The sequence below is a fragment of the Rhincodon typus genome, chromosome 14, assembly GCF_021869965.1.
Source record: "Rhincodon typus isolate 14 chromosome 14, sRhiTyp1.1, whole genome shotgun sequence".
NCBI lineage: Eukaryota > Metazoa > Chordata > Chondrichthyes > Orectolobiformes > Rhincodontidae > Rhincodon > Rhincodon typus.
The window spans coordinates 15,353,590-15,371,536 of NC_063345.1; the positions used below are offsets into that span (position 1 = coordinate 15,353,590).

General features: G+C 42.0%; 1 protein-coding gene across 6 annotated transcripts in view; it reads right to left on the reverse strand.

Moving 5' to 3' along the window:
- The window catches only part of LOC109915720 (androgen receptor-like), a 416,431-nt gene that overhangs the window by 297,537 nt on the left and 100,947 nt on the right, over nucleotides 1-17,947 (reverse strand). For all 6 annotated transcript variants that reach the window (XM_048605453.1, XM_048605452.1, XM_048605451.1 and 3 more), the window contains one exon: nucleotides 3,046-3,162. In XM_048605453.1, the coding sequence (XP_048461410.1) occupies nucleotides 3,046-3,162 (117 nt within the window). The remainder of the gene's footprint in view (nucleotides 1-3,045; nucleotides 3,163-17,947) is intronic.

Here is a 17,947-nt window from a genome sequence, read left to right on the forward strand (position 1 = left end):
GTTTCAATACACTCCGACATAGAAGGACATCAATTTGCCTGGGACAAAATTACAGTACTAGGACAAGCAAGACAAAGACAAACTTAAGAATTCCGGGAGGCCTGGTTTTCAACCACCAATGCAATTAACAAACATGTTGAAATAGACCCCATCTACTTACCACTACGGTGCAAAACCAGATACAAGACTGCCCCCCATGACAGGCCAAACCATGTAAATTCAGAGCGGGACAGAATAGCAGAGCTTCAATGGAGGCTATACAGCACTGATGACGTCATCTAGAAGGGAGATGAAACATTTGCATGAAAATCAGTCAGCTCGGCGAAACAACCAACAACTCCAACCGCAACCCAGATCTTCCTAAAACATTAATCAAATATGCCGAGTCCAGAAGTTGTAAACTACCTAACTGGATGAGATGTGACAGTACCAATGAGGTATCTGTGAAGATAATACCATTTGACTATTGCAGAACTTGGTTAAGGCTCGCAGAATGGATAAATGAAATTTAATACAAAGAAATATAATGAGGTGAATTTAGACAGAAGAAACAGAAAGAGGTACTGAAGACTGAATGGTACAGTTCTGGAGAGTCTGTACAGAAAGCAGGACCTGGAAATTCACGTTCTTGATCTCTGAAGATGGCAGAACAAATTCAGAGGGTAATTAGTAAAGTATATGCGATCTTGGACTTCCTGAATAGAGGTGTTGAGTACAAAAGCAGGCAAGTCACATTGAACTCGACAAAGCTCAAACCAAAACTATGTTAAAGTTCTGACTGCCAGCTGGAAAAGGAGGAGGAGGAGACCTGCCATCAATCTGCACTCAGGTGTAGATTTTTCACAAAGAGGGACATTGGGCAGAATTTTCCCTGCCCTTGAACAGCATGGGCAATGGCAACAAAGTATGGCAAGAATAGAATAATCTGATTCAGAATGTCAAGAATGGCTTGAAGCTTAGAATTTTTTTGGCTAAGTCTGAGATATAGAGTCACTGAGTCATAGAGTTATATAGCAAGGAAACAAACCCTTCGTTTCAACTCGTCAGCGCTGATCAGATATCCTAATTTGATCTAGTCCCGTTTGCCAGTATTTGGCCAATATCCCTCTAAATCATTCCTATTCATGTACCCATCCAGATACCTTTTAAATGTTGCAACTGAACTCACCTCCACCATTTCCTATGGCAGCTTGTTCCATACACGCACCACCCTCTGTCTGAGAAATTTTCTCCTCAGGTCCCTTTTAAATCTTTCCCCTCTCTCCATAAAACTATGTCCTATAGTTTTGGACTCCCCTACCCTGGGAAAAAGACCTTGGCTATTCACCCTATCCACCCCTCAGCTTCTGATGCTCCAAGGTAAAATGCCCCAGTCTATTCAGCCTCTCCCTATAACTCAAACTCTCCAATCCCGGCAACATCCTCGTAAATCTCTTCTGAAACCTTTCAAGTCTAACAACCAGAATTGAATGCAGTATTTTTAAAGCATCCTCACCAATGTCCACAACATGACATTCCAGCGCCTATACTTAATGCACTGACCAATAAAGGCAAGCGTGTCAAATGCCTTTGCCACAATCCTGCAACTCCACTTTCAAAGGACTATGCACTTGTACCCCTAGGTCTCTTTATTCAGCAACGCTCCTCAGGGCTTTACCATTAACTGTATAAGTCCTATCCTGGTTTGCCTTGCCAAAATGCAACACCTCTCATTTATCTAAATTAAACTCCATCTACCACTCCTTGGCCCACTAACCAATCTGATTAAGGTCTTGCTGTACTTTGAGATAATCTTCTTCACTGTGTAGAACACCACCTATTTTGGTGTCATCTGCAAATTTACTAACCATACCTCCTTTATTCACAGCCAAATTATTTATATAAATGAGTTGCATTAAATTTTTTGCAGGGATAGTTGCTGCAAGGTTTAGCCTTCCCTTCTGTCCTATCTTTCCAAACTCACCTCATTAATTACCTATCATGTCTGATTTCCACCTCACCTTATTTGTGCTTCTCCCATAACAACTTGTGACTCAGCATTTATCTATCCATGCTGACCTTCGGTTTTTCTTATTTTACTACCGGAGCAAAAGCAGGGAATATCACAATGAATTTTTCTCCTTCTTGTTTGCAATTGTCATGGGCCATTGAGGTCTCTGTGCAACACTAGCCTAGAAGTCATTTCTGCAGGGAAGACTGGAGATGCGCATCGGGACCAATATGGGAAGCCCAACACAGCTGATTCAGCGAGAATTCCCCAGGAAGTTGAAATTTCCTTGCGATGATTACCCTGCATTGTAGCCCACATGATGTCTGACAAGTAATGATCAACTATGTAACATTCAATGAGCAAACTGTTTCCTGTACACTCCACTGAATAAGATTTCCCGTAAACTATCTGATGATTAATATCACATACCCAATGTTTCCAGAGGAACCTGTGTTTCTGCAGCTCAAGTCTATTTAACAAGGTTTTGCATTTTCTGAGCTTCCCAAGCTGAAGGGCAAAGTTTTCTAGTTCATCCACCAGAAATATTAAGAAACCAATCACATTTGAATACTAATCAAGAAGACAGGTATGAGAAGTATAACTAAAAATAACTAATTTTATTTTCTTTGGTTCATCTAAATATGAAAATGTAAGTTGCATTTCTCCATATTTAATCTGTTAAAATGTTTTATTTGCCATTAAAATGTCTTTAACTTTAGGGTGTTTCGTCATAATACTTAGTTTTAATACATCATAAAACCAGCATCTGATCTGGTCTGAGTGCATAATTAATTCAACTGACAAATCAAGCTTTGCAACGACTTTGCTTTTTTACATGTGACGTTATTTTTCTCGAATGATCCATTATGAGTAACAGGGACAATCTGCTCTAATTACCAATATTTAAGTACTCAACTTAGCAACAAGTACCAGCCATGTACAGATGCATTCCTTTATTAATAAATTATGGGAAAATTTAATTGAATATGCATCCTTTTATCATAGTTATCTGTCCACTAAACCTTGTCATTCAAAAGAGTGGAAATGTTACTCACCTCCAAGCGTCATTCCAGCTGCAAAGCATTTTCTCAAACGACATGATGGACAGTTTTTTCTCCGTACTTTATCAATAGTGCAATCGTTTCTGCTAGCGCACAGAAACTTGTGTTTTCCTAGATGAATGGAATCAAAGAAGAGTTATGTAATATAAAATTATGGGATCTGTTGATTAACATAACACCAGTAAACGCAGCAGAAAAATTTGAAGGAAATGATGAGCAAGATTATTAGCAATTAAATTTATCTGTTATTACTCATAAGCTAGAGTTAAATTTGAGAGTCCAGAAACCTGGATATGGATTATAAGGAGGAGATGCCACACAGCACACAAACTTTATGCTGCCTATTGTTTGAAATGGTTTCAAATTGACAACAAGGGCAAACATATTGCTCATCAGAATAAACAGAGGGGTCAATATGAGTGACGAGCAAAAGTCAAAGCTAGCCTATGCCTCTGAAAAGGAATGTACATTTGTCAGTGCTGACACCCTTATAGGAGCTATATTTGTGCTGAGGAAAAATATCACAACATAAATTAGAGTGGACTTCAAGATTTTCAGGTGCCGCTTGGAGGCCATCATGGAAATGAATAAAGAAGCAAAGATGCCCTACATCCGAGTGGGGCAAGGAGGCACTGGGAAAAGCTGGTCACAGAGTCATACAACATAGAAACAGGCTCTTCAGCCCACCATGTCTATGTTGAGCAACAAACACCAAACTACACTAATCCCATTTACCTGCTCTTGGCCCTTAGTCTAGTATGCCCTGGTATTTTAAATACTCACCAGATGCTTTTAAAATGGTGCGAGAATCTGCCTCCACCACCCTCTCAGGCAGAATGTTTCATATATCTACTACTCTCGGGATAAAAACATTCTTTCCTTTATCTCCTGTACATCACTTGCTCCTCACCTTAAACTTATGCCCTCCGGTCTCAGACACATCAGCCACGGAGGAGAGATTCTCCAAATCTACTCTATCTACACCTGTAATAACTCTGTATACCTAAATCAGATTACCCCTCAGCACCAAGAAAACAAACTCAGCCTATCGAGTCTTTCCTGATAATTGAGACTTTTCCTCCCTGGCAACATCAATCTCCTCTGTACTCTCTCCAGTGCAATCAAATCCTTTTGACAGTGTGACGACAGAACTGCACACAATATTCCACTTGTTGTCTAATTATTGTTTTATGATGTTATAACAAGGCTTCCTTACTCCTACACTCCACTTCCCAGCTAATGAAGGCAAGCCTTCTTTACCTGCCTGTGCTGACACGTCCAACGATCTATGGACTTGTACACCAAAGTCCTTTTGTTCTTCAGTACTTCCTAGGAATTTACCATTCATTGATTATGTCCTTCGCTTATCAGATCTCTCAAAATGCATTACCTCACATTTTTATTGGGATTAAATTCCCTCTGCTAATGCCCTGCCCAATTTGCCAGCTAATTAATATCAAACTGTAGCATAAGACCATCCTCCTCAATAGCAACACCACCACCAATTTTCGTGTCATCTGCAAACTTGCTAATTATACCTTCCACATTCACATTTAAGTTGTTAATATAATTACAAACAGCAAGGGTTCCAGGACTGATCAATGTGCTACACCGCTGGTCACAGGCCTCCAATCACAAAAACAACCCTTCATCATGACTCTTTGCCTCCTATTTGTAAGCCAATTTTTGATCCAGTTTTCCAACTTGCCTTGATCCCATGGGCTCATTCCTTCTGAATCTATCTTCCAAGTGGGACTTTGTTAAAAGCGTTCCTGAAATCCACGTAAACCATTTCAACTGCACTACCCTGACCAATATATTTAGTCACCATTTCAAAACACTCAATTTATCAGACTGGATCTCCCTCTAACAAATCCAAGTTGACTATCCCTGACCAAGCCCTGCCTTTCCAATTAATTCTGTCTTACTGAATTTTTTCCAATAATTTCACTACCACTAACATCAAACAATCTGATCTGTAATTACTTGGTCCATCCCTGTTGCTCTTCTTGAATAAAGGAACAAGTTCAGCTATCCTCCGGTCATCTTGCACTTCACCTCTGTTCAGCGAAGTACTAATTATCTTTTTTTCATTCATTAATGGGATGAATGCATCGCTGGCTAGGCAGCATTTATTGCCTATCTCTAATTGCCCAGAGGGCAGTTGAGGGTTGGAAAAAACCATCTGGTTCACTAACGTCCTTTAGGGAAGGAAACTGTCATCCTTACCTGGTCTGGAGTCACATGTAGGCCAGACCAGGTAAGGATGGCAGTTTCCTTCCCTAAAGGACATTAGTGAACCAGATGAGTTTTTCCAACAACTGACAATGGATTCACGGTCATCATTAGATTCTTAATTCCAGATATTTATGGAATTCAAATTCCTCCATCTGCCGTTGTGGGATTCGAACCCAGGTCCCCAGAACGTTATCTGGGCTCTCTGGATTAACAGTCCAGCAATAATACCACTGGGCCATCGCCTCCCCTTAAGAAGAACCTTCCCCAGTGCAAACTGTTACCTGACGTGTTTCCTTCTTTTGCTTTGCAAAACTCTCAATATCCCTTGATATCCAAGGTTCTCTGGACTTGCTGCCCTTGCCCTTCACTTTTAGAGGAACATTCTGGCCCTGAATTCTCAACACACTACTTTTAAAAGACTCCCACTTTCCAAATGTAGACTTAGCTGGGAGTAAGCTAAGTAGCTTCAGCTAATATATATAGCTGCCAGATCTTGTCTAATGATATTAAAATCAGTCTTCCCCCAATTTAGACACTTAATTTCTGCAATACTCTTATCCCTTTCCAGGCTGACTTTGGAAGTTACAGAGAGTTATGGTCACTATCCCCAAAATTTTTACCCGTTCAAACTTTAACCACTTGACTGGCTTAGGTCTTGCACTGTCTCATCTCGAGCATGAACACTACTGGTGGTCATTTAACACTTTTCTGCCTGTGCAGCCCTTACTTGAGCTGTGATCAGCTTGCTAAATTTGGTATCTATGATGTCCTCAACCGTGGAGGACAATGCCAGGATTCAAACCTTGAGGTAAAAACAGAAACTGCAGATGCTGTAAATTAGGAACAAAAACAGAAGTTGCTGGAAAAGCTCAGCTGGTCTGGCAGCATCTGTGAAGAAAAATCAGGGTTAACTTTTGGGGTGTGGTGACCCTTCCTCAGAACTGATGGTAGCTAGGAAAATGTTAGTTTATACACACAAGATAGGGTGGGGGAGGGGATAAGGAGTAAATAATAGCTGGGGATAGAGCCCAAAGAGAGAGAAGAGCAATTGAATAGACAAATGAGTTGATAACAATCTGGCTAGGAGAGTGCATAATAGTTAATGGAGACTGTTAGTGACTAACAATAGGTAGTGTTGAAAGGCAGACTATGCGATAACAAGGCTTGGTGTGTGGGTAGGGGACTAGGTCTTGGGAGAGTTTAGACCCTAATATTATTGGACTCAATATTGAGTCGCAGGGCTGCAGGGTCCCCAAGCGGAATGTGAGGTGTTCTTCCAGCTTGCACTCAGCTTTGCTGGAGTACTGCAGCAAGCCCGAGACAGAGATGTTGGCCAGGGAACAGGATGGTGTGTTAAAGTGGCAGGCAACTGGAAGCTCAGGGTCTTTTCTGTGGGTAAAACACAGATGTTCTGCAAAGTGGTTACCTAGCCATGCTTCGTTTCCTCAATGCAGAAGAGACCACAGTATGAGCAGCGAATACAGTAGACTAGATTGAGGGAAGTGCAGGTAAAGTGTTGTTTCACCTGGAAGATATGTTTGGACCCTTGGATACTGAGGAGGGAGGAGGTAAATGGGCAAGTGTTACACCGTCGGCAGTTGCAGGGGAAGGTGCAGTGGGGCTTCAGGGGGTTGTAGACTGTGTGGAGTGAAAGACGAGTGGACTAGGGTATTCCAGAGGGAACGGTCCCTGCAGAAGACAGACAAGGGAGGGGAGGGGAATATTTGTCTGGTGGCAGCGTCTTGCTGAACGTGGTAGAAATGGCGTCTGATGATCTTCTGGTTGTGGATGCTGGTGGGATGATAGGTAAGGACAAGAGGAACCTTATTGCTGTTGCGGGAGGAAAGAGAGGGTGTGAGGGCGGACGTGCACAAGATGTTTCAGACCTAGTTGAGGGCCCTGTCGACAACGGTGCTGCTAAATGTAAAGGATTTCAAAGGGTAAGAGAGTTATCCCCAGGGTTCTGGTCAATATTTGTTCCTAAAGCAACATCAGACAAACAGATAATCTCTTAATTATTGCACTGGTTTTTGTAGGAATTTGCTGTGTGCCAATTGGCTGTCATATTTCTTATATTATGACAGCAGCTACAATTTAAATTTCCTGTTAAATACTTTGAGATATTTGATGATTGTGAAAAGCATGAAAAGAATGTAAGACTTTACGGTGTTTTTATTCAGCCTTGCTAGTTCCATTAAAAATTGATGTAAAAATTTATTCACCTGAATAGTGAAAGTCAGTAATATAATTAAATATTTCATCCTACCAAATTTAATTCTGGGAAACCTGTAGTGAAGGATGGGTACATATAGTTGTCATTGATCATATAAGTAGTCAGAATAATGTAAAATGCCAGAACAGTTGAATATAGTATTAAAGCACTTTAGGTTCCATGTTCTATAGGCAAGATCGCTGATCCAGTATGCTGTTATTCTGGGGATAGTACAACCCCAGGTATAATTTAAATCTCCCAGAGACTAATTAAATCCATGTCAATTAGACTAAACTGTAGCAAGCATTCATCTGGCAACCAAAGACCTCTGTAAATCAACCAAAGTCCTAATATATGTTGCAATCATTGTCATCACATATCTATAATGCAGTGAGACCTGGTTTGTTTGTAAGAATGCCACAGAAATTCCAACAGAAATGCCTCTGCTTCATCCCCCGGATTCACTGGGAAGACCATTCAACAAATGCTCTTGTTCTTCTTAACGCCAGCTCCACAAATTTTCAGGCAAAATTTTTGCAAAATCGGCTACAAAGGTCCAGACATGTCTGGATGACCAGACTGAAGAAGGGTCTAGACCCGAAATGTCAGCTTTCCTGCTCCTCTGATGCTGCTTGGCCTGCTGTGTTCATTCAGCTCTACAACTTGTTATCTCTGGGTGACCAGGAACCATCTTGCTCATCAGGTCCTGTTTTCTCAGTGTTAGAAGTGCTAGCCTTCCACGAGAGGTCATAGAAATGCTATGAAGGCACTCTGAAGCTCTTCTTGAAATATGGCAGCATTAATTTTAATGACTGGGAAGTGTTTGCTACCAATTATTCAAAATCACAATATCTTGTCCATCAAGCTGCATTATGCTTTAAGTTGAAACTCAAAGGCAGAGGAACAGCAGAGACAACAAGAAAAGGAAGGAAAACCCATACTTTGGATCCCACTATCTCATGGGGTAGCCTGTTTATCCAAAGATTTGTGAATCGAGAATGGGCTCTTCAGTCACATGAAGACCGTGACAGAAATTCCTGATCCCAAAGTAGACCTTGTCTTCAGAATTAGGGACAACCAATGACACCAATCTTTTGCTGTTTCTGTCACTTCCACCATTGTCACTTGTTGGCAGCTGCATATGCATCACGCATTCCAGTCCTCTGCAGGCCTTACATATCTCTGTTGCATGAGACACCACTCACAAACAAATAAAACCATCCGAGGAAAAAATGAGTATCACTGTAACCCAATGAAAAAGTCATCACATTAGATGGAACTTCTGAAGTAAAGGAAATTGAGCCTTTATTCTGGGTATAGCTACTTAGCATGAGTGCAAGATGCTAGCTCATAGTGACATGTGATCACATGGAACTGAAATCTAGAGCTATTGAGCTGTAAATAAGGTGGCCTCTCTCGTCCTTTTATACAACTGTCCTCACTTCAAATTAGGTTTGTGTACTTAAAAATTGTGACTTTGAAGAAAAAAAAACTTTAAGTGAAGTCTTAATTCCCATAGGAATCAATGTTAAAACTGTTGCTAGGTTCCCTACAGCTTTCCCTAGTTTGGAAAAAAAAACACCTGCACCCTGGTTGAAATTGAAGTTGAAATACAATATAACTTGTATTTTAAAAGGAAAAATTTAGTTTTGGTAAATGAAATAACTATCAAAGCAAAATAAATTTAACACTGCTCAGAAAAATGTAGTACTCTGAAGTTAGTTAGATTGACCAAGTCCCGTCGAGTGGCAGATGTTGGCATCTGCAGCTGGACAAGCAGGATTACTTGCACTGACTGGCTTTTGTCACTAGGTGGAGCCCAGGACCTCCATTCAAGCTCAGGATGGAAGTGAGGACCCAGGAATGGAGTCAGCAGAAAAAAGAAAACTAGGCGTGGGAACGTAAAGGTGAGAACATGATGTGGGAGGCACAGCAACAGTGGGAAAATGAGGCCCTGGGGTGGATGGCATAAGACCTAGAAGGAGAGTGAGGTCCAGAGGACAAGATGATGCCTGGCAGGAAAAAACAAAGCCATAGGAAGAGAAGAAGGCTCAGATGAAATAAAGACACAAAGTAATACTGGAGCAAGCTGTGGTGTGCATGAAGCACACCAGTGGAAAAGACTGGGGACAGATGAGGCTGGGAAGAAATCTGGCTAATAACTAAGGCTGGGGTAGAACAAGCTGACAGACAAAGCTGGCAGGGAAGGCCAAGAGAGAGCCAAGATCCTTGCTCAGGGCCAGACAGAAAGCGTTAGCATGTTTGGGATACAGGTGGTATGGAACTGGATGCTGATTTACCAAGGCATCAGATGGTGACAATGCACACAAACAGCAATAATACGAAAGCAGTGATGCTTAACGAAAAATAGGCCACAAAAATAAACAATGCTAAAACAAAATTATGTTAAGCAGGGCAACATTAAAATCAAACTGTTTGGTTATGTTCAATAAAAGTTGTTGTTGTGCATTCACAGGATTGTAGATCTCACCTTGCTATATGGTGGGAACAGTGACAAGACCCTGGAAACCAAAGTCAGGTAGTAAAACCTGAACTGAAGACCAGAGATGACGAAACATGAGGTCAGTTCTGTGTTGCAAAACCAGATGTGAGTCAAATATACAAAATGTACTTAAGCTCAGCGGTGGTAGAGGCTGACACATGGACTTTGGAAAAGCCATGGACCTTCCAGCTTATACAAATAGTGAAGTGAAGAACAGGAAAGTCCGGGCCGATGCTCAAATGGATGAGAGGAGATCCATGGAGGAAATCAGTTTTCTATACTATCCCTTATAGAAGCAAAAGTACTTATAGTGCTGTGGAAGGAACAAGCACTAAGAAAATGCATTGGCATAAGCATGAAAAGGAACACAGAAGACTGGGGCAGGAGTGGGCCATTTGACCCCTGGAGCCTGCTCAGCCATTCAATATGATCATGGCTGATCACCAAGCTCAATGCCCTAATCCTGCTTTTCTCCTCCATATCCCTTGATCCCTTTTCGTCACAAGAGCTATATCCGTCTACTTCCTGAACACACAATGTTTTGGCATCAACCACTTTCTGTGGTAGTGAATTCCACAGACTCACCACTCTCTGGATGAAGAAATTTCTCTTCATCTCAGTCCTAAAAGGTTTACCCCCTTATCCTTAAACAATGACCCCTGGTTCTGGGCTCTCCCATGATCAGGAACATCCTTCCTGCATCTAATAACCTGCCTAGTCCTGTTGGAATTTTATAGATTTCTTGTACTCCTCCTCATTCTTCTAAACTCCGGCAAATACGTGATACGGTTGTTGGATGATTGTTGGATGATGGTTGTTGGAAGTTCCGGGATTTAGATGCTTTAAAAGAAATAGGAAGAGTGGAAAAAGAGGTGGGGGAATGGCATTGCTAGTCAGGGCGAGTATAGCAGCTGCTGAAAGGCCGTTCAAGAATGATATGTCTACACAGTCAGTTTGGGTTGAGGTCAGGAACAAGAAAGGAGCAGTCACTTTGTTGGGGGTTTTTTTACAGACCCCCTAATAGTTGCAGAGAAGTAGAGGAGCGGATTGGGAGGCAGATACTGAAAAGGTGCAGAAGTCACAGGGTTGTAGTCATGGGTGACTTCAACTTTCCAAATATTGATTGGAAACATTTTAGTTGTAATAGTTTAGATGGAGCAGATTTTGTCCAGTGCACTCAGGAAGGATTCCTGACACAGTATATAGATAGACCAACACGAGGAGAGGCCACTTTGGATTTGGTGCTTGGCAACGAACAGGGCCAAGTGTTAGATCTGTTGGTAGGAGAGCATTTTGGCGGTAGCGATCATAACTCTGTTTCTTTCACGATAGTCATGGATAAGGATAGGTACATATGGCAGGGTAAAGTTTATAACTGGGGGAAGGGTAATTACAATTCGGTTAGGCAAGAACTGGGTAACATAAATTGGGAACAGATGCTGTCAGGGAAGAGCACCACAGAAATGTGGAGATGGTTTAAGGAATGCATACTTCATGTGCTCGATATGTTTGTCCCTAGCAGGCAGAGAAGATGTGGTCGAGTGAGGGAGCCATGGTTCTCGAGAGACGTCGAACGACTGGTTAAGAGGAAGAAGGAGGTTATGTAAGGTTTAGGAAAAGAGGAATGGAAAAGGCTCTAGAGGGATACAAGTTAGCCAAGAAGGAGCTGAAGAAAGGCCTTAGGAGAGCTATAAGGGGGCATGAGAAAACCTTGGCAGATAGGATCAAGGAAAACTCCAAGGCTTTTTACACGTATGTGCAGAACAAGAGAATGACCAGAGAAAGGGTAGGGCCGATCAAGGATTGTAAAGGGAATTTGTGCACAGAGCCTAAAGAGATAGAGAGGTCCTTAATGAATACTTTTCTTCAGTATTCACAACTGAGAGGGACCTAGTTGTACAGGAGGACGTTGTGAAACAGGCAGGTAGGCTAGAGGAGGTTGATGTTAGTAAAGAAAATGTGCTAGGAATTCTGAGGAAGTTGAAGATAGGTAAGTCCCCCGGGCCTGATGGGACTTATCCAAGGATTCTATGGGAAGCGAGGGACATGATCGCAGGGCCTTTGGAGATGATCTTTTCGTCCTCACTATCCACGGGTATAGTGCCGGAAGATTGGAAAGAGGCAAACGTCGTTCCCTTGTTCAAAAAAGGGAACAGGGATAACCCCAGAAATTACAGGCCAGTTAGTCTTACGTCAGTGGTGGGCAAATTATTGGAAAGGGCTCTGAGAGACAGGATTTATGATCACTTGGAAAGGCACAGTTTGAATCGTGATAGTCAGCATGGATTTGTGAGGGGTAGATCATGCCTCACAAACCTTATTAAATTCTTTGAAGAGGTGACCAAACACGTGGATGAAGGTGGAGCAGTGGATGTGGTATACATGGATTTAAGTAAGGCGTTTGATAAGGTTCCCCATGGTAGGCTCATGCAGAAGGTAAGGAGACATGGGATAGGGGGAAATGTGGCAGAATGGATTCAGAATTGGCTGACCCTTAGAAGACAAAGGGTGGTAGTGGATGGAAAATATTCAACATGGTGTTCAGTTACGAGTGGTGTACCACAAGGATCTGTTCTGGGTCCTCTCCTATTTGTGACTTTTGTAAATGATTTGGATGAAGGAGTGGAAGGGTGGATTAGCAAGTTCGCGTATGATACAAATGTGGGTAATGTTGTGGACAGTGCTGAGGGCTGTTCTAGGTTACAAAGGGACATTCATAGAATGCAGAGCTGGGCTAAGAAGTGGCAGATGGAGTTAAACCCTGAAAAGTGTGAGGTGATTCATTTTGGAAGGACAAACTTGAAAGCAGAATACATGGTTAACGGAAAGATTCTTGGCAGTGTGAAGGAGCAGAGGGATCTTGGGGTTCATGTTCACAGTTCCCTGAGAGCTGCCACCCAGGTGGATAGAGTTGTTAAGAAGGCGTAGGGTGTGTTAGCTTTCATTAATAGAGGGATTGAGTTCAAGAGCCGTGAAGTTACGCTCCAGCTATACAAAAGCCTGGTTTGGCCACATCTGGAGTATTGTGTCCAGTTCTGGTCACCTCATTACAGGAAAGATGTGGAAGCATTAGAAAAGGTGCAGAGGAGATTTACCAGGATGTTGCCTGGAATGGAGGGAAGGTCTTATGAGGAAAGGTTGAGAGAGCTAGGGCTTTTCTCTTTAGAATGACGAAGGATGAGAGGTGACTTGATAGAGGTATACAAAATGATCAGAGGTATATATAGAGTAGACAGCCAGAGACTTTTTTCTAGGGTGGAGGTAGCTTTTATGAGGGGACATAGTTATAAAGTGAAAGGAGGCAGATATCCGGGAGACGTCAGAGGTAGGTTCTTTACTCAGAGAGTGGTAGGGGCGTGGAATGCATTCCCGGAGAGGGTAGTGGAGTCGGCCTCATTAGGGGCATTTAAGCGGCTATTAGATAGGCATATGGATGATATTATAAGGTAGCGGTGGAGGTTAGATAGACCTTAGGTTTAGGGTAAAAGTTCAGCACAACATCATGGGCCGAAGGGCCTGTACTGTGCTGTACTGTTCTATGTTCTGTGTTCTATGAATACAATCCTAACTAATCAATCTTTCCTCATACAATCCCAGAAACATGGTATATTCCAAGTTATGAAGAACTCTACCCATGGGAAGCTAATTTTCAGATTTTAGAGAAAGACCAAGATAATGGTGTAGAAGGAGAGCAGAAAATTAATCACAAACTTTGGGAGTCCCAGCTATAGAGGGACATGATGAATGCTTCCTGGGAGTTATGGCAGGCCCACAGAAAGGATTCAACATCCATGGCATGTACAGGCCTGCAGAATACATTTTAGCATGCAGAAATTCAAGTAAAAGGGAGAGAAAACAATTATAAATTGAATATAATTTTTAAAATAGATACTGGAGTGACATACTGATTCTTTCAGATGCCATGTTTGATGCTAGGAATTCTCAGACTAACAGTCATTTTGGACTTGTGATACACAATATTTAAAGAAAGAGGGCAGATGCATGTTATACTTTGCCACAATGATTGGAATGCAGAGTGATTATAGAGACTTTATATGGAATTCTTAATCTAGATATTATTAATAAGAACTGCATATGTAGCTTTATAAATCCTTCGATTAGTAGACACTTTACTCCTGGCGTTGCAAGGCAGTAAGACAGACCCTCCAATTTTCTCAAAGCAGAAGCTGGAAGCAAGCAGGAAAAGAAAGTTCCAAAGAAGTCTGAGTCCAACCAGCAGACAGCAATCTAGACAGCGGTTCTCTCTTTCAGATTATGGTTACAGAGAAGGAAACTAGCGCACATGTCAGTTACTGAAATCTGAAACTCCTCACTTTTCTGCACCTTTGTATTTGGTAGATACTGTTTCTGGAAGCGTTGTCTATTACAAGGAGAATCAGACCTTTACTGAATTAAATAAAGATGTTAAGTTGTTTAAACACAGGACCTTCCCAAAGATACAGCAACAGCAACTGCAGTTAAATTTAAAGGAACAAGCTCCTTCCACAGTAGATAGCTCCACTGGAAGCAAGAAAGTAACCTTGTGCCAGTTCAACCAGTAGTGACAGCAAATGAAACTTCAGAATGCCCTATGGCCAATAAGGTGACCACAGAATCTGGGATACCAACATAAATGATGTTGGAAGGAGTTCTTCAATCATGCAAGGAAGATGTCTCAAAACAAATTCAAGACTGCTGAAGCTTCAGTCAAAGTGGATGGTACTAAAACTGTATGGGCAGAAGTCGATTATAGGCACCAGTTCATTGCAATTATGCATAGAAAACATGAGCCAGATACATTTAGAGAAAAACTTGAATCCTCAGAAAAGGCCCACCAAGTAGCATGAAAAATTTAAATAGCTAATAAGTAGTAAGTCAAGAAAGAAGTCCTTAAGTCCAAAGTGAATCAACATTCAGAAAATATTGATCAGCATAGACAGAACTACAGGCTGTTAAAGAAAGCCATCAGCAAGTCATGGAAGCACTCAAGTTTTCTCACCCACAGCTTAAACAAACAAATTATTGAGCACAAGGAAGCATGGAAAGCCTTATCGCACTGAAGGTAAGAATAAGCTTGCACAGCCCAAACACAAAAAGAACAACCACAAACTAACTACCTCAGTGATACAACTGAAAGTCTGGAATGCAACAGTGAAAGGCAACCATTGTGTCTTGCATGATTGCTTTGGCCTTTTATCCTGTTGTCCAAGATATACAGTCTCTACTTTCTCAGTGAGTTTGAGATGTCTTTGTATCAGCGGTCCATTTCATAGCAAGTATTTAAGTGATAACACTATGCACAGAAAGAGAATCCCATTCATGGTTAAATCAAAGCTTTGCAAAAAAACTTGCATTCAGACAACCAGTCTTCTTATCTAAGTGACATCACAGCAATACTGCAGCACAGAAAATAGACTCTTTCTTACAGAAGTGTTCATAACTCCAAGCTCATTGTGTCCACCTAGCTGAAGAAAACAGAGCTACATTTAATGAGTGAGGAACTTGCCTCAATAATAAGCACCAAAGAAATGAACAAAAATCTTCAGTCCTTTATTAATGAAAGAAGTTCACTGTGGAAGGAAGATGTCCTTTCAAGTAGCTCTACAAATCAGAGAACCATCAGGAGTTTCTAGGAGTTTCAATAGGCGTTTCCTATTGGTCCTGCTTTGGCCTTTTATCCTGTTGTCCAAGATATACAGTCTCTACTTTCTCAGTGAGTTTGAGATATCTTTGTATCAGCGGTCCATTTCATAGCAAGTATTTAAGTGATAACACTATGCACAGAAAGAGAATCCCATTCATGGCTAAATCAAAGAGCAAGGCAGGAAGAAAGGAGGGTGAGGATTTCACTTTCCTGTCTTCCTTTTCAAGAGACTGTGATTATTCGAGTCCTGGAGATTTCTCCTGTGAATCAGTTTTTCCTGATTGGACTACACTGCTGCTACTTCCAAGACTTCATGTGGGATGCCAGGAGCTGTCATTCCACTCCACAAACATGTTAACTCCTCCAAGGGAACAACAGGTGAACACAAATGTCATGCATGTCTTATCAGAAATCTGAAACTGCAGTTGGAGATTAGTCTCTCAAACATACCTTGTCAGATAATGGGGTGGGGGGAGAGGGGTAAAAGTGTTAATTATTCATAGTTAAATGTTAATGGTAGAATGGGGATTGTGAAAGGACTTTGTGAATGAGAAATCATGTCTCACTAACTTGATTGAGTTTTTTGAAGAGGTGACAAAGAAGATTGATGAAGGCAGAGCAGTAGACGTCAATATGGACTTCAGCAAAGCGTTTGACAAGGTTTCGCGTGATAGACTGGTTACTAAAGTTAGATCACATGGGATCCAGGGGGAGCTAGTGAATCGGATGCAAAATTGGCTTGAAGGTAGGAGACAGAGGGTGATGGTGGATGGCTGTTTTACAGACTGGAGGCCTGTGGCCAGAGGTATGCTGCAACGATCAGCACTGGGTCCTCTGCTTTTTGTCATTTATATAAAATTATATGCATTTGAATATAGGAGGTATTGTTAGTAAGTTTGCAGATGACACCAATATAGGTGATGTAGCGGATAGTGAAGAAGATTATCTCAAAGTACAAAGGGACCTTGATCCGATGGGCCAATGAGGTGAGGAATGGCATATGAAGTTTATTTTAGATAAATGTGAGGTGTTAAATTTTGGTGAGAAAATCAGGGCAGGACTTATACAGTTAATGGTAGGACCCTGGTGAGTGTTGCCGAACGAAGATACCTAGGGTACATAGTTCCTTGCAAGTGGAGTCGCAGGTAGACAGGGTGGTGAAGAACGTGTTTGGCACACTTGCCTTCATTGGTCATAACATTCAGTATAACAGTTGGGATGTCACGTTGCAGCTGTAAAGGGCATTGGTGAGGCCATTTTTGGAATTCTGCATACAATTCTGTTTGCCCTTCTATAGAAAGGATGGTGTTAAACTTGAGAGGGTGCAGAAAAGATTTATACGAATGTTGCTGGGACTAGAGGGTTTGAGCTATCGGGAGAGGCTGAATAGGCTCAGGGTTCTTTCCCTGGAGCAGCAGTGACAGAGGGATGGCCTTTTAGAGGTTTATAAAATCGTTAGGTGCACAAAAAGGGTGAAGGTCATTTTATCCTCAGGTGAGGGAGTCCAAAACTAGAGGATGTAGGTTTAGGATGAGAGGGGAAAGATTTAAAAAGGGCCTGAGGGTTAACTTTTTCATGCAGAGGGTGGTGCATGTATGGAACGAGCTGCCAGAAGAAGTGGCGAAGGCAGGTATAATTACATTTAAAAGGCACCTGGGTGGATATATGAGTAGGAAGGGTATGGTGGGATACGAGCTAAATGCTGGGTAATGGGACTAGGTCAGATTGAAACGTCTGGTCAGCATGGATGAGTTGGACTGAAGGGTCTGTTTCCATGCTGTATGCCTCTGCGACGTGAAAGCAAAGATTAAAAGGAGTTGTCACTTTAATCTGGATATAGCTACTGAGTATGTGCAAAATGTGTTATCTCATAGTCATGTTTCGTCACATGTAGTAGGAACCTGGAGCAGTAGTATTCCAAATAAGAGATAGTAGGAACTGCAGATGCTGGAGAATCCGAGACAACAAGGTGCAGGGCTGGATGAACACAGCAGGCCAAGCAGCATCATAGGAGCAGAGAAGCTGACGTTTCGGGCCTAGACCCTTCATCAGAAAAGGGGGAGGGGAAGGGGGTTTTGAAATAAATAGGGAGAGTGTGGGAGGCGGATAGAAGAGGGATAGAGGAGAGGATAGGTGGAGAGGAAACAAACAGGTCGAAGAGGCGGGGATGGGGCCAGGAAAGGTGAGTGTAGGTAGGGAGTTAGGAAGGGGATAGGTCAGTCCAGGGAGGACGGACAGGTCAAGGGGGCGGGATGAGGTTGGTCGGTAGGAGATGGAGGTGCGGCTTGAGGTGGGAGGA